The sequence below is a fragment of the Lactuca virosa genome, chromosome 9 (genome assembly GCF_052849685.1).
Source record: "Lactuca virosa cultivar CGN04683 chromosome 9, Lactuca_virosa_CGN04683_v6, whole genome shotgun sequence".
Taxonomy (NCBI): domain Eukaryota; kingdom Viridiplantae; phylum Streptophyta; class Magnoliopsida; order Asterales; family Asteraceae; genus Lactuca; species Lactuca virosa.
This window is the reverse complement of record NC_136434.1, coordinates 67,232,154-67,252,264: the sequence shown is the minus strand read 5'-3', so window position 1 is coordinate 67,252,264 and position 20,111 is coordinate 67,232,154. Positions and strand designations below refer to the sequence as shown.

Here is a 20,111-nt window from a genome sequence, read left to right as displayed (position 1 = left end):
AAAAAACAAAATAAAATAAATAAAATAAAACAAAACAAAAAAGAAAAACCTGTGATGCTTTTTGAGATTGTATGGTTACCCCACCCAACTTTTTAGGTTAAATTACCGTGATAGTAATCTATGTCTTTAGTCCTAATAACTTTTTTCTTTTTCTTTAATTTGGAGCGTTTTCTATTTCATATTTTTGTTCTACGTTTAGTCTATGTTGTTCTAAAAATACTGATTTATTGGGACCAAGTGTGCAACAAAAATTTAAAGTATAGATGGTCCGAGTTAAAAAAATATAAAATAGAGACAATCGAAATTGAAAAAAAAAATATTAGGGACTAACACATAGATTGTCTTAAACAACAGGGACCATCCGTTAATTTACCCCAACTTTTATACAAAAACAAATATCTCACTTCATTTAGACCTACCACATCGGTCTTTCAAAAAGAAATTACAATGCCATTTGGATTTCTTCTTTCTATATTGCAAGACTTGCAAGTGTTGTAAGTGATTTTATATTATTATTTTAATTGAACAATCATATTTAAATACTATAACTAATTAAATGTGTGTTACGTAAGATAGGCTTACAAATTTCTATTTCCAAATACTAATGACTTATCCTTAGTTGACATTATTTTGTCAGATCTTAAATATGCATCGGTGTAGATGCTCTTATATAAGGCTGTCAAATCGGGCAGTCGTGTCGTGTTTTTGTCTGACACAACACGACACGATAAGGTTTTGTGTAACACAAACACGACATGACACGATGTCGTGTTTTTTTCATTAACACGAAAACAAACCAATTAAAACACGACAACACGACACGACACGACAAAAATAATATTACATAACTATTAGTTTATTTCATTCATACTTAAAGATATATAATACGACAAAAAAGACAAACACGAAAAACACGACAACCACATATTTATACAACTCAATCCAATACAATTATTTGTATCCATTAACCATTCAACTCAAATCTATTTTTATTTTAAAAATATAATTTATCGTTATTTTTATTTTACTTAAAACTTCTAGAAATACTACTAAAAATATTAAAGTAATATTTTATTTTGAAACAAATAAATTATTTATTTTAAGCACTAAATTAAATAAAAATAGAAGAGTTGGTATGGAATTTGATTTATGCTAATATTATACTCTATTTATGGAGAAAAAATCTCGAGTTTCAGTATTTTTTATTTTTATTTTTTTGACTAAGATAAGATTGGATTTTTAATGATAATAATTTTTATCCAAAAAAAAATACATATCCACCCACTGAAGGATAAACACATGGTGTAAAAAAAGTTGGTGACCCTTTGTGAACTTGGATCGTAGGTGTGGCCTAGGCCATATGTATTTATGAATAATAATAATAATAATAATAATAATAATAAAATGTGGACGAGTGACTCGTCCAAAACTACCAATAGGGGTAGCCTTATGCATTTAAATTCGCGCGCTTTGTTTTAAAGGGCATTGTACAAGTATTTTACAGTTATATGTAACATCCAAAATTTTAAACCAAATTTTCATTTTTAAAACCATAGAAAAAAAAGTTTTCGTAAAAACCATCCCAAGGAAAGTCATAATTTCAAATACAATTCCACATCAAATTATCAGTGTCCCAAAATGTCCAAACAAAATCTCCCGACAAATGTGTACAATCAAGCCTACACCTTCCCGTGATCCTCAGAAGTATCTAAAACACATTTAATCAACAACTGTAAGTACAAATCTTAGTAAGTTCCCCAAGATATCCCATACAGCACAACACATAAAACAACTAAGGGTTATCAGCAACCCTGGACTCTAACCGAAGTCTCAGTGGGTAAAACAGCACATGTGGGTTATCAGCAACCCTGGAGACTACCTGAAGTCTCAATCACACATAAACAACACAAACATAATAAGAACATCTGGACCCAGCTGGTCATTACATATATACAGCTATTCTACCACACAGGTAAGAGTAAGTGAGGAGACTCACCTGACACTGATGACTGATAGAAGTAACACTCGAACTGCCGGAACTAGACTCCGCCTAATTAAATACACCAATTAACCTTAATTAATAATTAAGGTATTTTCACACTCTACTAAGGCCCAAGACAATTCTAGCCCACACACTTAGAGTAAAACACCATTTTACCCCTCACAAACCCCACCCATTCACTTAATACCCACTTGGTCTAAATTCATAAAAGTCAACTTGGGTCAGTACTCTCGGCGTAGGGCTCATCACCAGAAACGGGCTCACATAAGGCTACGCAGGGTGTAGCCAAGCGTACGTTACGTACGTACGTTGTTCTCACATTCTTCATGCAAACGTCTTAATCCATAAAGACATCCATTCCAAACACAGATCTGGCCCCTAAAGAATATATTGATCCATAAAGTCTTTGACTTTATGCCCTTGCATGGCTAGAAAGAGCTACAACTCAAAACCCATAACTTTGACTTCATAAAAACCCCCACAAATCTTGCATGAAAGAAAAGAAGTGACCAAGATAGCGTTTTTATGACTCAAGACACCTTAGAATGTCTAAAAGGACAGCTTAATAGCTCTGGAGTTGTAACACCCCGACTCCCAAGTATATTTTAAAAGCTTTTTATTCATTTTATTGAAGGAACTCAACGAGTTGGAGGCCCTAACTCATCGTGTCGAACCTAGTCATCCCGCATGGTTTTTGACTCATACTCGACGAGTCGGAGGACCCCGACTCGACGAGTAGAGGTTGTTTATGGAAACCCTAATTTTTAGGGTTTGCACCCTATTTAAAGGACCTTAAGTCCTTTCCTCCAGCCCCCTTACCGCCTTTTGTCGGCCAGAAGAAACCCTAATTAGTCTAAATCTTGTTCTTGATTGTTTGAGAGGCTAAAGTGTGCTTTTGGTGCTTTTGATTGAAGAAGCTTGGAGTTTTAGAAGCTTGGAAAAAGAAGAAGAGGGTAGATCCAATATCTACATTGTCTTGGCTTGCATTTAAAGGTAAAGAGCCTTTACCTTGGTCTTCCATTTGTTAGATCCCTTCTTAAGTGAGAATATGGGCATTTTGGTGCAAAAATGGAGTTACTTTCGGATTTGAGCTTGTCACAAGGGCATAGTTTCAGATCTGGACTCCTCTAGGCCTTATGGACATAAAGCCTCAAGATTTATGAGGCTTTGGCTCTCCTTCATGTCCAAAACCTTCTTCTAAGGCTAGTTATGAGTGTTTTAGCTTAATGGATTGAAGGGACTCGACGAGTTGCATGGTTAACTTGACGAGTCCGATGAAGATTGGCCGTTGTTAGTTTCTGCATGGACTTGGCGAGTTAGTGAGACGACTCGACGAGTCAGTTAGGGTTTTTCCCGACTTTTGGACATGCATGGGTTGACGAGTTGTCTGGAAACTCGGCGAGTCAACTAGGGTTTTCACGATTTCTCGAGTTCTAGAAGGACTCGACGAGTCAGTGAGCTGCACTCGACGAGTTGGGTCAACATGGACTGTTGACCTTGACCGTTGACTTTGACTTTGACCAAGGGTTGACCAGTTTGACTTCTGGAGGTATTTTGGTAAATTGGGAATTTATGGAAGTGGTTCTATGGTGAATATAGGGGGTGGAGTTTGTGGCTGTGATTTGAGAGTTTGAACTTATCACTACAGTTTGACATTTATGAGGTGAGTTATCCTCACTATACTAAGGGGTCTAAGGCACCAAGGCCGACCCATTGGATTGATATCCTAGTAGTTATTGATATGCTGAGTATGAGTTAGATATTCATGTTAGTTCGATATGCTAGTCTGGTAGATCTGTAGGACTACCTGTGATGCTATATGATTATCTGTACGAACATTATTTGTTACACGTCAACATGTTATGTGGGTAGGGTTGAGGTTGCACTGCTCCGTGCGGTGACCAACAAATCCTGGAGTATGCCAGATATGAGTTGAGGGCCAGGGAGGGCATGTCAGACTCATAGTGAGGACTCCTAGGCATTCCAGATGCAAGATGAGGGCCAGGAGAGCATACCAGACTCGCACTGAGGGCTAATCATTTTGTTACAGTCCTAGGACTGAGGGAGCAAGCTAGATATGAGTTGTGGGCCTGTAAGGCAAGCCAGACTCATACTGTGGGCTCAGGGGTAATCCAGTCTGTAGAGTTGTGGACCCATTACATGTTGTTATTATGTGTACTATTTGTTATGTATCTGTATTTTGGGGGAACTCACTAAGCTTCAGGCTTATAGTTTCAGTTTTGGTTTCAGGTACTTCGGATGATCGCGGGAAGGCGAAGGTGTGATCGTACAGCTCCTCACATTTTATGATTTTGATTTCTGGGATACTCTGACATAAAACTATTTTGAAAACACTTTGTAATAATTAATGGTTTTTAACTGTCTGAAAAAGTTTAAAATTGGCTTGATTTTTATGGGTGTTACAGGAGTACTACATACTCACAAAGATCCAAGGTTTGGGACAAAAGGACCAAAATACAAGACTAAGAAAGATCTATTAAGACAAGCTCCAAGATTCAACCTTTATACCTTGAACAGGTGTACAAGAAGATGGAGTTTTTGGATCTATAAGCTAGAATGTACCACCTCCACTTGATAGATCTTCCTTCTAAAACCAAGCATACAAGAATCACTTTCCAAGCTTCAACGTTCTTCTTTACACATCAGGGTTCGATTTTAGGGTTTGGGGAAAATGAAGGTTGATCATGAGAAGGTCCAAGAGTGTTTATGTTGCTTAAATAGTGTTCACACCCAAGGAATTCGGGTTTGGAAACAACACGAGTACGCCCTATGTACGCCCAACGTACTCACATTTTGACCCGTCCCAAAATTGTTTAACTTACACCCGGCGTATCCCTAGTACGCCCAACGTACGGACTTGATATGCAAAAGTTAAAGAAATACAAGGGCTGAAAATGAAAAATACTTGCAACGGGTGTTACATTATATTTGAATAAATTTTCGATTTATGTATTTAAATTTGTACATCTTATTTTAAATTTTAGACAAAACTACATATATGGTCCATATAGTATGTATTTTTTTCGAAAAATGATCAAAACAACAAAGTTTTTGGATTGGTGATTCTTTTGAGCTAGTTTGCTTGTGGTTTTGGTCCCTCAGAAAACAGAAAAATACTAAAATGTCCCTTGACAAATTTTTTATGTTTTCTTTATTTAATTTAAAGTTTTATTAATAATAAATATGGTCTCTCTCTCTCTCTCCCTCTCTCCCCTTCAGAAAATAACACAGTGGATTTTTAAATTTCTACAACACTTGATGCATTTGTGGGTTGTACCTTGTGTTCAACAATACAAACGCACAAGAACAAAAATGAAGATTTTTAACCTAATTTTCCTTCTGTTATGCTTTGTTTTTGTTTTTGCTCATGGGTTTTTAAGGAATCTTACCATTTTATCGTTCGATGAAGGGTACTCACACTTATTTAGGGATAACAATCTAATCATTTTAAAAGTTGGAAAATTTGTGCACTTATCTCTGGATAAAAAAGAACATGTTCATCCATATACTAAAAATACTAAATCCCCTTTCATTTATATACATATAATTATCTTATGTTATTTTTGTTTGATGTGTTTGCAAGTTCTGGATTTGAGTCACAAGATCTCTACCTCATGGATTCTTCAATGCCTCCATTAAGCTTCCTGCTGATTATACAGTCGGTGGTGTTGTTCCTTTTATATCCCCCCAAAATTCACTCTCATATTCCATCTTTCATTTATTCATCTTCAAATTCCATTTCATCCACCTACCACCGTTGATCCGACCATCATCCATGGAAGACCTAGTCAAGGATATCCTCACAAAGCCAATCTAGTTAACCAACCAAGTCATCGAGCCCGCCGATGGAAAAGCTCATGTATTTGTTGCTGCACTAAACTCGAATCAAATATGAAAAACCTCATCAGACTCCTCCAAAAACTAGCGCGTACAAGTAACGATCTCTATGAACGCCCACCACCAGAAATCACCTCACTTCGCCACTTATATTTTTAAATGTCGTCATTGGTATCGACATCAATTTCACCATCACATCTAAGGCAAACGACGAAGACAATGATTTTTGCAGAACGCTATATATTCAAATGGATGGCGCTCCTCATTCCACCTATCGTCGTTCTGATCGAACTCCCACCATTGTTATTATGTGGTCGATTATGTTTGCTTCTATTTTCTCCCATTGGTGGATTTGTATCGCTTAATGCGGTTAATGATGAGAATTATGCAAAACATATAAATCATATGTGTGCATGCAACCCTAAAAATTGATCTATGTTTTTCTAATTGAACATACAAATTTGAACAACAAAATAGAAACCCTAGAACACTAGTATATATAATCAAAATACACAATTAGGGTTAGAAGAATCATACCTTAATTGTTATATAGTAATAACAATAAAAACCTTGTGTTGTTGAAGCCTTGAGAGCAAGCGTCAGAAATGTCACGCCTCTAATGGTTCACCCCCAACACTAGCAAACAAGGAGCTTGAAGAGAGAGGATGGAGAGAAAGAAAATGAAGAGAGAGGATGGAGAGAAAGAAAATTCGGCCTAACCCTATGATAAATGGCATGGCCGAAAATCCTTAGTATAAGGGTCCTTATATAATGTAACAAAGAAATCCTATATAACCATAAAAGGAATAATACCAAATGTTACACGTGATGCATCATTGCTAAGGATGCTTCCAGTTACGTTTAAAGGAGTAGCAAAAGATTGGTTGAAATCACTTGCACCTAGAGCTATCATTATTTGGGCAAGACCCAACTTGAATACTATCTTGCACAGAGCAATGGAATTAAAGGGAGTTAGATCTACTATCATGCACCTATGTGCTTCTTTGTTGAATTGGATGATTGAATTCATAGTTATATAAATGACCCTTATATTGTTCTTTCTTATTCATAAATCGTCAGATTAAAATGTCTCTACACTCGTTTTTTTACACAACCCACCTTATGTTAAAAGGATATAATGAAAATATGTATGTTTTAGAAAAACAATCTAGAAACAAATATGCACTATCAAACTTGAACCGACCCACAAAATGACAACTTTCCTGACCCGTAGCAAAGCAAGGGCACCCTTCTAGTTTGTATTTAAAGAAAGTTATGATATTTTATTTAGAGAAAAATACTAAATTGTCTAATTTTATTAGACTTTTTATAAAATTTAGGAAAATATTAAAGAATTTTCATTTTAATATTTTATAAAGCCTCCTCATATAAATATAATTTATCATTGTTTTCAATCATATATGCTTTTGGAAAAAAAAAACATTACTTGAAAGAATGTGTTTTTTTTCCTTAACATACAATGCATGCTTTTATTGACAAAACACTACACACATACAAAACTAAAAACAATAACCATGTCGGATCTTTTTTCCAAAAATATAAAAGTTTATAAAACTTTCACATATATAGTTATTAAAAATAAAAGATGACGAAATATTATGTTATAGGAAGTTTTATAATATTTGTTATTTGTTTTATTTTGAACTTTTGACAAATATTACATTTAAATTATATATATATATATATATATATATATATATATATATATATTATTTTGTATATTTAATTAAATAATTAATTAATCAAAAAGTAATAAATATTTAATATCAAAAAATAGCCAAGGTATAAAATGAAATGTTATTAAAATTGGGGACCAAAATAGCAAAATTTATAATATATTTAAAAAAGTTAAAGATTACTAAGTCGTTGGAATAACTTATTAAAAAAACCCATTACTTAAATAGTCGCTATTGAAAAACTTATTCAAATAATAATAAAAAATCAATAGGCAAATCCTTGTAGTTTTAATTTAATTGGAACTATCAATTGTAAAGCACATGTGCTACTAAGTTGACTCTTAAAGCAAGATATAAATTGTTTAGTTAGAGTTTATAACTCAAATTAGGTTTAGTAAGGGAGTAACAACGTTAGGAAATATAAACCAAATGACCAAGTTCAGGAGAAATTTAATTCTAAACAAATCATGATTTGTTTAGAAAATTGTATAAATGGTAAAGTTGACAATATATGCTTTAATTATGTTAGAAAATTGTATAAGAATACAAAAAGTCACCAAATTGTAGCATAAAGCATAAAACAAGTAATTTAATTCCTACTTAACTTACCTTCATGTGTAACAAGTACGTTGGAAGGTTGAAATCCTAAACACCCCGTTCCCGAGTTCAACTTAACGAAAGAAAAGAAAGGGAATGGATGGAAATGAGAAGAAAATAAAAGAAATTAATGTTACCGAGTTTCATTAAAAGAAGTGGAAGGAAATGGAATGATCACTTTCCCTCCTAACTTTCCTTCCGATTTAGGAGGATTTGGAAAGAAAGAAACTAAATGATTAATTTTCATTCCACTTCTCTTCAATTTGGGAACACAAAAGAAAATTTTATTTTTCTTTTCTTTCTCTTCTTTTTCTCTCATGAATTTCTTTTCTTTTGTTAAACTCGGAAACTAGGCGAAAAAGATTGGAACAAAAAGGATTACATGCAAGAACCTTGAAAAATAAGGTTAAATGAGACAAAACATGAAAAATCATGCCAGTCATGTTCTATGTGTTATTTTATGGTATAAATTTTATTGGGACATGTTAAATTATTTATTAGTGGTAAAGTATTGTAAAATGTTAAATTCTTGTATTTAAATTTACAAAAATAGCAAGAAATAGCAACGTAGGTTGTTATACTCAGAAAAATGAACAAAGTGTATTGCTATAGTGTGTAATCATTGGATAAACAAAGATATAGTCGCAGTAAACTTAAAAATGGATTATATTGTATGAAATACTTTAGAAAATATTATATAGAATGTTAAAAGGGGTAAACAAGTTAATAATGAAAAGAATATTAACAAATGTAAAGAATGTTAGCATATAGAGAATATTAGCATGTGTAAAGAGAGTTAACATTGAATAAAATATTAATAGGTATAATGAATGTTAAGATTGAGGTAATATTAACAAGTACAAAAAAGTTTAACATTCTAGAGAATATAAGAAATATAAATAGCATTAATATTCTAAAGAATATTAACTAGTGGTGACCACCCTAATTTAAGACTATGGAAATGGAGCTTATAATCATCAAAATTTTGAATTTAAAATTCAAATGTACAGTTGGGATTATAAATAACACAATTCAAAAAGAATCAAGTCATTTGGACTTGAAATGAGGAAGTTATGATAATTTGAAAATGACATAATACTTATATAAAATGATAAATGTATGCAATATTTGGTGTTCATGGCCTTTTAATTTTATATACAAAACTGGTATATAGTAGCCTTCTAAATGAAAGTTATAGTAAACATAACAAAAATCCATTGTTAAAGGAATCAGACAAGTCTGAATTTATACAAGGAAGTTAGAATGTTTGAAGATAGGGAAAGAATTTTCATGAGATGAGAAAAAAAGAAAAGTTTTTCAAGTTATAGAAATGTTCAAAAAATCACTAAATACCATACTTTGGAGCTTAAAAGGACGACTTTCTTATTTTCAAATTTAAATTTTAATATAACAATGGAAAGATCTTGACATAAAGAACACAATGTAAAAAAATCAAGTCAATCAAGATGCTTATAAAAAATTATAGACGTTTAAAATTAACCATGTGTCCATTTTTAATGTTATCAAAGTTTAACATATCTAATTTTAATATATCAATGGGAAGATCTTGACTTAAAGAACACAATGTAAAACGAATAAGGTCAATCAAAATGATTATAAAAAATAATGAATGTTTAAAATTAACCACATCCATTTTTAATGTTATCAAAGTTGACTATATCCAACTTTTGTTGACCAAAAGGTTTAAATAAAATTTTCTAGATTTTATTTTTCATTTTCCCATCTAACCTTCTAGAGAATTAAGTGTGGGTGATCAATATGAGATTAGTGTATGTAAACACAAACAATAGAAGAATGAAAGGGAGATTAAAGAATTTACGTCATCAAGCTTGAGATTTAAAGGTACGAACTCATCGTCTTCCTTTCTATGGTAAAAATATACAAGTTTAGTCATATTTCATGAACACTAATTTTCGTAAGGGTCTTGCATGTATGAATTAAAACGTATAAATAATAGTGTGAGTATTTTTAACCATGGAAGAAGTTGAGATTACATAATTAAAACTCAACTTCGTGATTAATTTAAATTTTTTGGGTGAAGTCATAAACCTTAATTTTTAGGTTTGGATTATATGGTTTAATTTAGTTTAGATAATAATAATACAAGTTGATTAAACATGTTATTCACAAGAAATAACATGTATTATACAATATTAGATAGGTGAATACTCATGAACTAGATTGAAAAATATGTAGAGATAATGTCATAGTAGCACAATGAAGTTTCGTGTTTGGTCCGATTTGACCATTTATGTGTTTTTTTCACAATAGGTCATCTAATTCGTACTGTACATGTCAATTAAGCTATTATCGTTAGTTTTTAACCATTCCTCCGCTATGGTTAAAAATTTATTCCTAGTTAGTCCTTTACCTACTATGAATTAAATTACACGACTAAAACAGCCATATTTCTGAAACTTTGGGGACCAAAGGTTAAAATTGTCATCATCATCTTCCCCATTTTGAAACACGAAGCATGCCATTGGATTCCATAAACACCAAACCAAACTCATCCCATGGAATTTTCAGATCAAAACATTCGCTTTTAACCAAAATCATCCCAAAGAAACCGTTCAATTTCTTTCACTACCAAAAGTGTCACATTTATTTCACACTATTTTCTTACTTGAACCCGATCAAATCCTAGAAAATCCTACCCACAAATTTCGAGAGATACCAGTCATTTATGTGAGGTGCCACATCTTGAGGAACTACGGGAAAGTGAAGGATCATGTAACACCTCAAATTTTAAACCAAATTTTTCATTTTTAATTTACCCAAAATATTGTTCATAAACCAAACCATCAGAAAATCACAAGTACCAAGTACAAATCATCACTATAAATATCAGAGTATATCAAAAATCCACATAAAACATCCTCAACAGGCGAATGTGTACAATCATGTATTCGCCTTCCCGCGATCCTCACAAGTACCTGAAACACATTAAAATCAACACTGTAAGCACGAAGCTTAGCGAGTTCCCCAAAATATCACATACATCACAACACAAATAAATAGCTATAGGTTATCAACAACCCTGGAGACTACCCGAAGTTTCAATGGACTAACAGCACGCCCGATGGGTTATCAACAACCCTGGATACTACCCGAATTCTCAAAGATATACAACATAACAACAGAAGTCACAAAGATAACATGCATACCACATATATAACAATTATGACCCAGTTGTTCACGTATACAATATACCACATGAGTAGATATAGTGAGAAGACTTACCTCGCACAGATGACTGATAAATCTCACACCCGGACTGCCGAAACTAGACTTCACCTAATAATTACAACAATTAACCCTGATTAATAATTAGGGTCATCAACCCGACTCACAAATCCAAAATCCTCAACAAAGTCCCTAAGAGGCGAAAAGACCATTTCACCCCTCCAGACCCAAAACTCACAAAGTTTGACCAAAAGTCAAAAGTCAACAGGTCTGGTTCATACGAGGGGCATACTCTCCTTACGCTGGGCGTACTCTGTCAGAAAAGAAAAGTCGGGGCCAGGCCTAGCGATGCAGGGCATAACCAAGGGTACGCTCAGTGTACTCTGACTGATCCCAAAACTCACCCTCTAACGTCTTAAACGTTAAGACATGAAACCCAAACATAGATCTGACCTCCTAAGGATGTCTTAATCCATAAATAGAGCTCAATAGAGCTCAAATAGAGCTCAAACCTCAAAGCCCTAACTTTTGCAACACTCAAAGCCACTTCACTCATGCATGGACCAAAGAAAACGATCAAGCAAACATTTTTATGAATCAAGACACTCTAAAACATCTAAAAGGATAGCCAATATGCTCTGGAGTACCCTATACTCACAAAGGTCCAAGATTTGGGACAAAATCTCATAAATACCCATCTAAAGAGATCTAGAGAGAACATCAGCAAGGTATGGACTTTATACCTTCAAAAGATGCACACGGTGAAGTAGGAGTTGGATCCAAATACTAGAATGCACCACCTTTTTCTTCAAGAGCTTCCTTCTCTACCAAAAATGCTCAAGAGTCACCAACAAGCTTCAAAATCACACTCACAAGGCTAGGGTTCGATATTTAGGGTTTAGAGGGAATGGAGGTTGTCTAAGGAATGTCCAAGGGAGGTATAAGGTTTTTTAAATAGGGTTCACAACTCAAAAATTAGGGTTTAACACATGCACGCGTACGCTCGGCATACCTACTTATACGCTTCGCGTATGCCGCCTCCACCCCAGTCCTCGGTAAGGCTTACACCTAGCGTACATGGCTAGTATGCCCCTCGTAAGCCGGAAATCCTCAATACTTGAATTAATAAAATAAATAGATTGGCACCGCGGGATTTGGGATGTTACAGATCAAATTGTCGAGAACCTGCTACCCAATTTCGACTTCGATCATACAGTCGGAAGGAGGTTGAATTTGGTTTCAGGTATACGAACTGTCATAGTAATGGTGGTAGACGCCATCGATTTCGACGGATCATTTCCTAGAAAAAGTCGCAAAGTTAGTTTTTAACACAATCGACTTTCATTCTAGATCTTGGAAAGAAGAGTAATCATGTAATTTACCTAGAATTGTGTTAGTCGCTACGAAAATCGATCTACTCCCTTCATCTTTATCCCAAAGTCGATTCGATCGTGGGTTAGAACTAGGGAAAGAGAAGGAGGAGCTAACAAATTAACCAAAGTTCATCTTGTAAGTGTTGTTAAGAATTAGGGATTAAAGAATCTTGCAGATGATATGGTGTCGTTAGTTGGACCAAATTTGCTTTAAAGATTACATATTCTTTCTCGACTATCAATTGTTATTAGTTTCACCAAATCGCAAATTTGCTTTAAAAATTAAATCGTGTTCTTTCTTTGCATCAATCTTATTCCTGTAATCAATCTCATTTTTGCTCTTGGAACTCTATTCATTCATGGACATTGATCGATCATATTATGAATTTCTCTAATTTTTTTGATGACAATGGAACTCGTTTTCATTTTAAGTTATCAAAATTAAGTGCGATAGCTATTCACTATGTTTTCGAAACTAATTAATTTAAGTTTATTTCACTTGCAATTAGTAAGTTATCAAAATTAAAAGCGAAAGTTTAATTTGATCTGAAAATTCTATGTGATAAGTTTGGTTTCGTGTTTGTGGAATCCAATGGTATGCTTGTGTTTTAAAATGGGGAGGATGATGTCAATGTTAACCTTTTGTCCCTAAAGTTTCAGAAATATGACAGTTTTGGTTGTGTAATTTAAATTATAGCAGGTAAAGGACCAGCTACAAATAAATTTTGTAATCGTAGGGGCTATTTATGTAATTTAGAATAATTTGTTAACAGAGGAACGGTTAAAAACTAACAATAATATCTTAATTGACATGTACCCTAAAAATTAGATGACCTATTGCGTAAAAAAACATAAATGGTTAAATCGGATCAAACTCAAATCTTGATTGTGCTACAGTAACATTATCTCAAATAAATAAGCTAGATAACGGGATTTCTTGATGTTTTCATAGTTTGTTAAAAATAATATTGGTACAAGTTGCTTACACCATTAATGAGTTATGGAGTTATTTGATAAGTTGATATTATGGAATATTTCCTTATCCAAAGATAGTCATTTTTGTTAAAATAACCAAATGACCAGGTTATTTGCTAAAAGAAATATTGTTTAAAACTTGAATGGTTAGAAGCTCAAAATTAAGGCCAATTATTATTCTAAAATATTGGCATCCTCAAATTAAATAATTAGATTTTTTATCAACACTAATATATAAAATCAAAGAAGAAAACCAAAAAAAATCAAAATGAATGGTGGACAATGGTGGATGAGCTTCAAACTAAACGAGTGGTTACCATCATTCCTTGCTTGATTTCAACACCTCATTCCACCTCTTTTTCAACCCATCTCCTCTTCTTCCTTTCCCACCGCCTCCCACCTCCACCACAGTCATCACATACAACGACCTTCCGTTTCTCCGTCCAACAATGGCAGCCTTCACAAACCTTATAATCAAACCCCCTCAAAATCTATACTCCACAACCAAACTCAATACTTTCTCTTGGGGTTACAACCCTAAACTCCAATCGTTCTTCCCCACCAAAACCAAAATTTCCCTACAACCACTATCCACGATAAAAGCCGCTGCTACCACATCCAACGTAGAAAAAGGCAGCGCCGGTGGTGGAGCTGCCAAAACCAAGGAAGAAGACAAAGTACGGCACGTCCACACAGTGGAGGAGTTCGAGACGGCGTTACGTGATGCCAAACAGAAGCTAGTCGTGGTTGAATATGCAGCAAGTCACAGCAAGGAGAGCAGCAAGATGTATCCGTTCATGGTGAATTTAAGCAAGACATGCAGCGACGTGGTGTTTCTGCTGGTGATGGGTGATGAATCCGATGAGACGAGAGAGCTTTGCCGGAGAGAGAAGATAGAAAAGGTGCCTCATTTTAGCTTCTACAAGAACATGGAGAAGATCCATGAAGAAGAAGGGATTGGGCCTGATATGTTGATGGGTGATGTTTTGTACTATGGTGACAGTCACTCCGGCGTGGTAAGATTTTCGATCACCCTCTTTAAAGCATAACTTTTTTTCCTTTTAGAATTATATAAACTGCTTTGATTCTATGTACTCAAAGGAAACTTAATACTAATTAACTTGACATATAAATAGATGAAAATATATAAATACTAATAAAACGTTTAAAGTCTTCATTAACAAAGACTCAATAAAATAAGTTCTGACCAAAACTTCAAAATTATCGATATTATAGCGAGGTTAACAGGAATCAAAATTAAAATTATAGTGTTCCAGTCTTAATTTGTCATTAAATTTTCAGGCCTAAGATAGTATATCACTCATGAACTCTTAACTAAAACATAAAAAGTTAATTTAGAATAAGATAACAAAAGGAAAAGGTAGATAACATAGAGAATATCTCCTATATCCGCAGATATTGTTTTCAAAAGAGTTAGTTTTGCCATTCAGAAAGGACTAGCGGCGCAGCTTGTTGTCCGTTTGCCTTTCATCGATATGAATTGAACTTTATTTAGTTAACTTATAATATTAAAAAAAAAAAATACTTAAGATTTAAGAGTCATGTGATATCAATATCCAATATCACAAATAATATGTAACCATTTTTATGAGATTTTCAAGTATCTGAAGGGATTCAGATGTGGATTTTTTCAACATCGTATGGTGATATTTTTGTAATGTGAAGGTCTCGTGTCATGACCCTGTACAAAGGATTTAGGAGCTCTTGGTTAGGTAGCCCTTTAATTTTTCAATTAAGAGATAGGTTCTTAATTTTTCAAATTCATTTGATAGCATCTTAACTTTTGTCTATTAGTTGTTCAACGGTTTTTTAATTACCTTAGTTTTTCCATAGAAACTTTTTTAACTCACCCTTATTAGTTTGAAACTATAAAAGATCATTTTTATTATTTTTCTAAATTTATTATTTTTAGTTTTTAATTATTTCTACATACTTCTAAATGTGAACTTTTTATGGATGTATATATATGTGGCATATAATAATTATTTTACACATTTGCATGAAGTTGCTAAGAGTTAAATAAACGTGGAGAAATATTCATATGTTTTAATTGTGTGTATTGTACTTAGGTACAACTCCATAACAGAGAAGATGTTGAGAAGCTAATAGCCGATCACAAGGCAGATCAAAAGCTAATTGTCCTCGACGTTGGCCTAAAACATTGTGGCCCTTGCGTGAAGGTATACCCTACGGTGTTAAAGTTATCAAAACAAATGGATAATGCAGTTTTTGCAAGAATGAATGGAGATGAGAACGATAGTTGTATGCAGTTCTTGAAAGATATGGAGGTTGTTGAGGTCCCAACCTTTTTGTTTATTAGAGATGGAGAGATATGTGGGAGGTATGTTGGGTCAGGGAGAGGGGAGCTTATTGGAGAAATTCTTAGATACCAAGGAGTTCGGGTCACGTACTAATTACCCCCTCCTTATGGTGAAGATTGTTAATTTAAACAGATTTTAGATGATTGTATGCTATAATATATTTAATTACATAATATTTATGAACCCTATAAGTAAAAATATAAAGATATTGTGTTTGAAAGAAAACACAGCTCAAGACGTGTTAAAATGAAGACTCTCGACCTGAATGTAAAAAAGGACCTCATTCACCATGAAAGGTTCATCAGGGTTAATGTAGAAAAAAAAAATGATATATATCGTGTTTTGTTTATTTTATAGTTGAATGTTTTGCATCGGAAGTCAAACTTAACAAATGAACGAAGAATGATTTTCACAGTGTTGATGATGGTTTTCTAAAGTCAAAAACATTTTTTAAAGTGGGTTTAAAAATAAAAATAAAAATAATTCAAGTAATACCCAATATTTTAAAACTGTACAAAAGTTAGACAACTCTCAAACTTTAAACAATTTAAAGTTTAATGGATAAACATATCATCTTTGGATTTTCTAATATGTGTCCTTAGGACATACATAAGAACTATTAGTTATGAGAAATATTACCATAATTAAATGTGAAATGTATTAATTATGAAAAATATTTTCTATAATTAATGAATTTCACATTTAACTATGGTAATATTCTTCATAATTAATAGTTCAATCAATGTTTCTTATGTGTGTCTTTAGCACACATGTTAGAAAATCTCTTTTACTTACTATACAACTTCATTAATTTTCATACAATGCATTAAACTCAATGTAATATATATATATATATATATATATATATATATATATATATATATATATATATATATTAATAGTTAAAAGCTAGGTTTCTTTTTTCCTATTGAAGAGTTTAATGGTCATTGCACTCCATATTTATTGAATGACAACATGACATCCCATAATGATAGAGTTTAATCCATTAAATGTCAATTAGACATGTCACCTCATTCAACTCTCCTATTGAACTATGCATTGTGGATACTCTAAAATAGGATCCCATATATGTTATATCTTGGTATATCATTTCGACGTCAAGCTATCTTCCTAATCTTGCTACTAATACATGTACCCACAAATAGGGGTGTAGCATTTGGATCGGACCGGACCGACTTTTGGACCAGACTGGTTTGGAGAATTTTGTGTACCTTGGACCAGACTAGTTTGAGGCTTATTGGGTCCCAAGTTGGGGTCCGGGTCCGAGTTTTCTGGTTCTTGTACCCGTTGAACCGGTACAAATTTAGGTGCATATGGTATAACTCATTATAACGAATACGTTTTGTTGTTTGATACGGTACAACTCAATAAAAATATAATTGTTTGTTTGATTGTTTTAAATAAAAAAAATTATTACTTTTACTATTTGTTTCAACTTTGAATCAAATTAACTAATGACATTATCTATAATACTATAACTTGCAAAACTATTTTTTCAAATAAAAGCAACTAACATATAAATCAAGTTCACCAACAAAAGCTAATAATCTTAACACAGACATACAAAAGTAATGACCGTAACACCAAAAATCATAGTTTAGACTTTAAAATCAATCCAACAAACAAACATCATAATATAATCTTCCATTGGCCTATTGCCTATATTTTTGTCATCTAAATCTAATATTTTTAAAGCTTGTGCAATCTCTACATAAACACAAAATGGTAATGTTGTTAGTGTTTAATAAAAAGTAATAATTGTATCAAAATAGAACAAAGATTGTAAAACCAAAAAGTACATAAAATCGTTCATCTTGTTGTAGGCACCCCAATACTTATCATATTTCGTCTTCATGTCCTTTACATTTTCTAGAAACATTGGTTTGATTGACCAATTTCTTAGATGTATGTCTTGAATTTTACCAAAGGTTTTGATGTAGTCGAAACAATATATATTTTTGTCTTGAATTTTTCATAGAACTCCACCATATCTATTACCATTTCGAAGTCAGAATTTTCCAGTACTCTACCGATATCCCTTTCATATGATTATCTGTAAAAGATGCATAAAATTCAAAACTATAGTCTAAAAATAGCTGAAAATTGTCATTTTTAATACTCAGCTTTGAAGGATTGTAATTCATTGAATATAACACCAAAACGATAAATTATAGTCTAAAATCATGTACAAACTCTAAGTTACACGTTGGAAAAAAAACTATATGTCAATCTGACTTAAAACAAATAAGATATGCTTGTTTAAAGATTTTCACATAATACAAAAGTTTAAAATTATAGTTAAGCTGAAATATTTCAGCTTTGATATCCCAACTTTGAAGGATTATAATTCATTGAATATAACACCAAAAATGATAAAATTATAGTATAAAGTCATATACAAACTCTAAGTTACACTTTGGAAAAAACCGCATGTCAATCCAACTTAAAACGAATGAGATATGTTTGTTTAAAGATTTTCACAGAATACAAAATTTTAAAATTATAGCTGAAAAGCTGAAATATTTCAGCTTTGATATTTCAACTTTGAATGATTGTAATTTATTGAATATAACACCAAAAATGACGAAATTATAGTCTAAACTCATATACAAACTCTAAATTACACATTGGAAAAACCGTATGTCAATCCGACTTAAACAAATGAGATATGTTTGTTTAAAGATATTTTTTTAAATAATCCAGTCCAAAACCGGTTTTTACCCGAAATCGGTCGGACCGAACCGATTTTGATCAATTCCTAGAACCGTGAACCGGCCCGCGGGTCCAAAAAAGGGTCTAGTTCCTGGCTCGGTCCACGGTTCAGTCCAATCCACGGGTCCAAATGCTCACTCCTATTTGCAATCATGGAGCATAAAAACAAAATAACAATATGTAAGCTAAATTAAGCTTACTGACTAATTATAATATAATTTTGGCATGACACAACTTTAAATTATCATAATTAATAAAACTCCAAGACAACAACATAAGGTTGGATGGTGTACTCTTCACCTTTATTTTTATTTTGTCACCTTATTTTCCCCTTAGTCTCTCATCACTCTTCAAAACCCTTAAAATGATCAACCCTTACTTCGTCACACTTCTTATATTATTTTCTAATAAGTATGAAACATTCGTATATTGTATGTACAAGTTGCTAAAGCATAAAAAGAAAAAGAAAAAAAGAGAGAATATAGTGAAATGTCACTACATAGTGACATTTGGCTCAAACATTTCGCCAAGGGTCTGTTGTTCCATCATATGGTGAAATGTCTATCTCACCCAAGGTTATAAATAGCGTGAGACGTGGCGTGGCGGCAAGGCCAAGCCTCAAGCTTAACGAGCTATGGCGAGCCATGGCATTTTTAAGGTGTGATGTAAGGCGGCAATTTTGTATTAATTTATAACTATATTACCACATAAATTAATATAAATTTATATTAAATATAACTACTTTTTAGAAGTGTTATATCAATAGCTAATAACAAAAAGTTAACAAAAAACACAATACTTGTATCCCCGATTAGAAAAGACATAACAAAGTGCAAAAAATCGTGTCTCAAACGAAAAAAACACGCACCATAACACACCATGGCACGCCATATCACGCCTTGTCATACGCCACGCCTAACAGCAACGTGATGAGGCTTTTCGTAACGGCGATGCCATGCCTCACGCCATGGCACGCCTTGGCGCGCGCCATGGTGCGCCTTTTAGAACACTGATCTCACCCCACCGATCCATGCGGTAGGGGTATATCCTTGAGCCAAACTATATTGAAATTAAAAAGAACTTGGTTAAAATGACTATTTGCTTCATGAATGTTCTCAGGTAATCTGTATACAACCATTTTTAAAAATGGACCAACTATGTAACGACCCAGATTTCTATACAACTATTTTATGGGAAATGTCAGAGTTTTACATACAATGCAGAATTCTAAACAAATTTAAACCTTCTACTTCCCAAGAATAATCACGGGTGTACAATAAAATCTTTACATACATACAATAAACAACAAGGAATACAATAATATTAT

At 33.1% G+C, this 20,111-nt stretch overlaps 1 protein-coding gene across 1 annotated transcript; it reads left to right on the top strand.

Moving 5' to 3' along the window:
* Nucleotides 1–14,045: 14,045 nt before the first annotated feature.
* On the top strand, nt 14,046–16,234 carry CDSP32 (chloroplastic drought-induced stress protein of 32 kD). Its single transcript, XM_079070774.1, has 2 exons — nt 14,046–14,725; nt 15,800–16,234. The coding sequence occupies exons 1-2, from the start codon at nt 14,159–14,161 to the stop codon at nt 16,142–16,144; spliced, it is 912 nt and encodes a 303-aa protein (XP_078926900.1). The 5' UTR covers nt 14,046–14,158; the 3' UTR covers nt 16,145–16,234.
* Nucleotides 16,235–20,111: the final 3,877 nt, after the last annotated feature.

Excerpts from the sequence above, each read along its gene's own strand:
- CDSP32 (XM_079070774.1), top strand. The coding sequence starts at position 14,159 with ATGGCAGCCTTCACAAACCTTATAATCAAACCCCCTCAAAATCTATAC. Across the intron at positions 14,726-15,799 it reads GTGACAGTCACTCCGGCGTG|GTACAACTCCATAACAGAGA; the intron begins GTAAGATTTTCG and ends TATTGTACTTAG.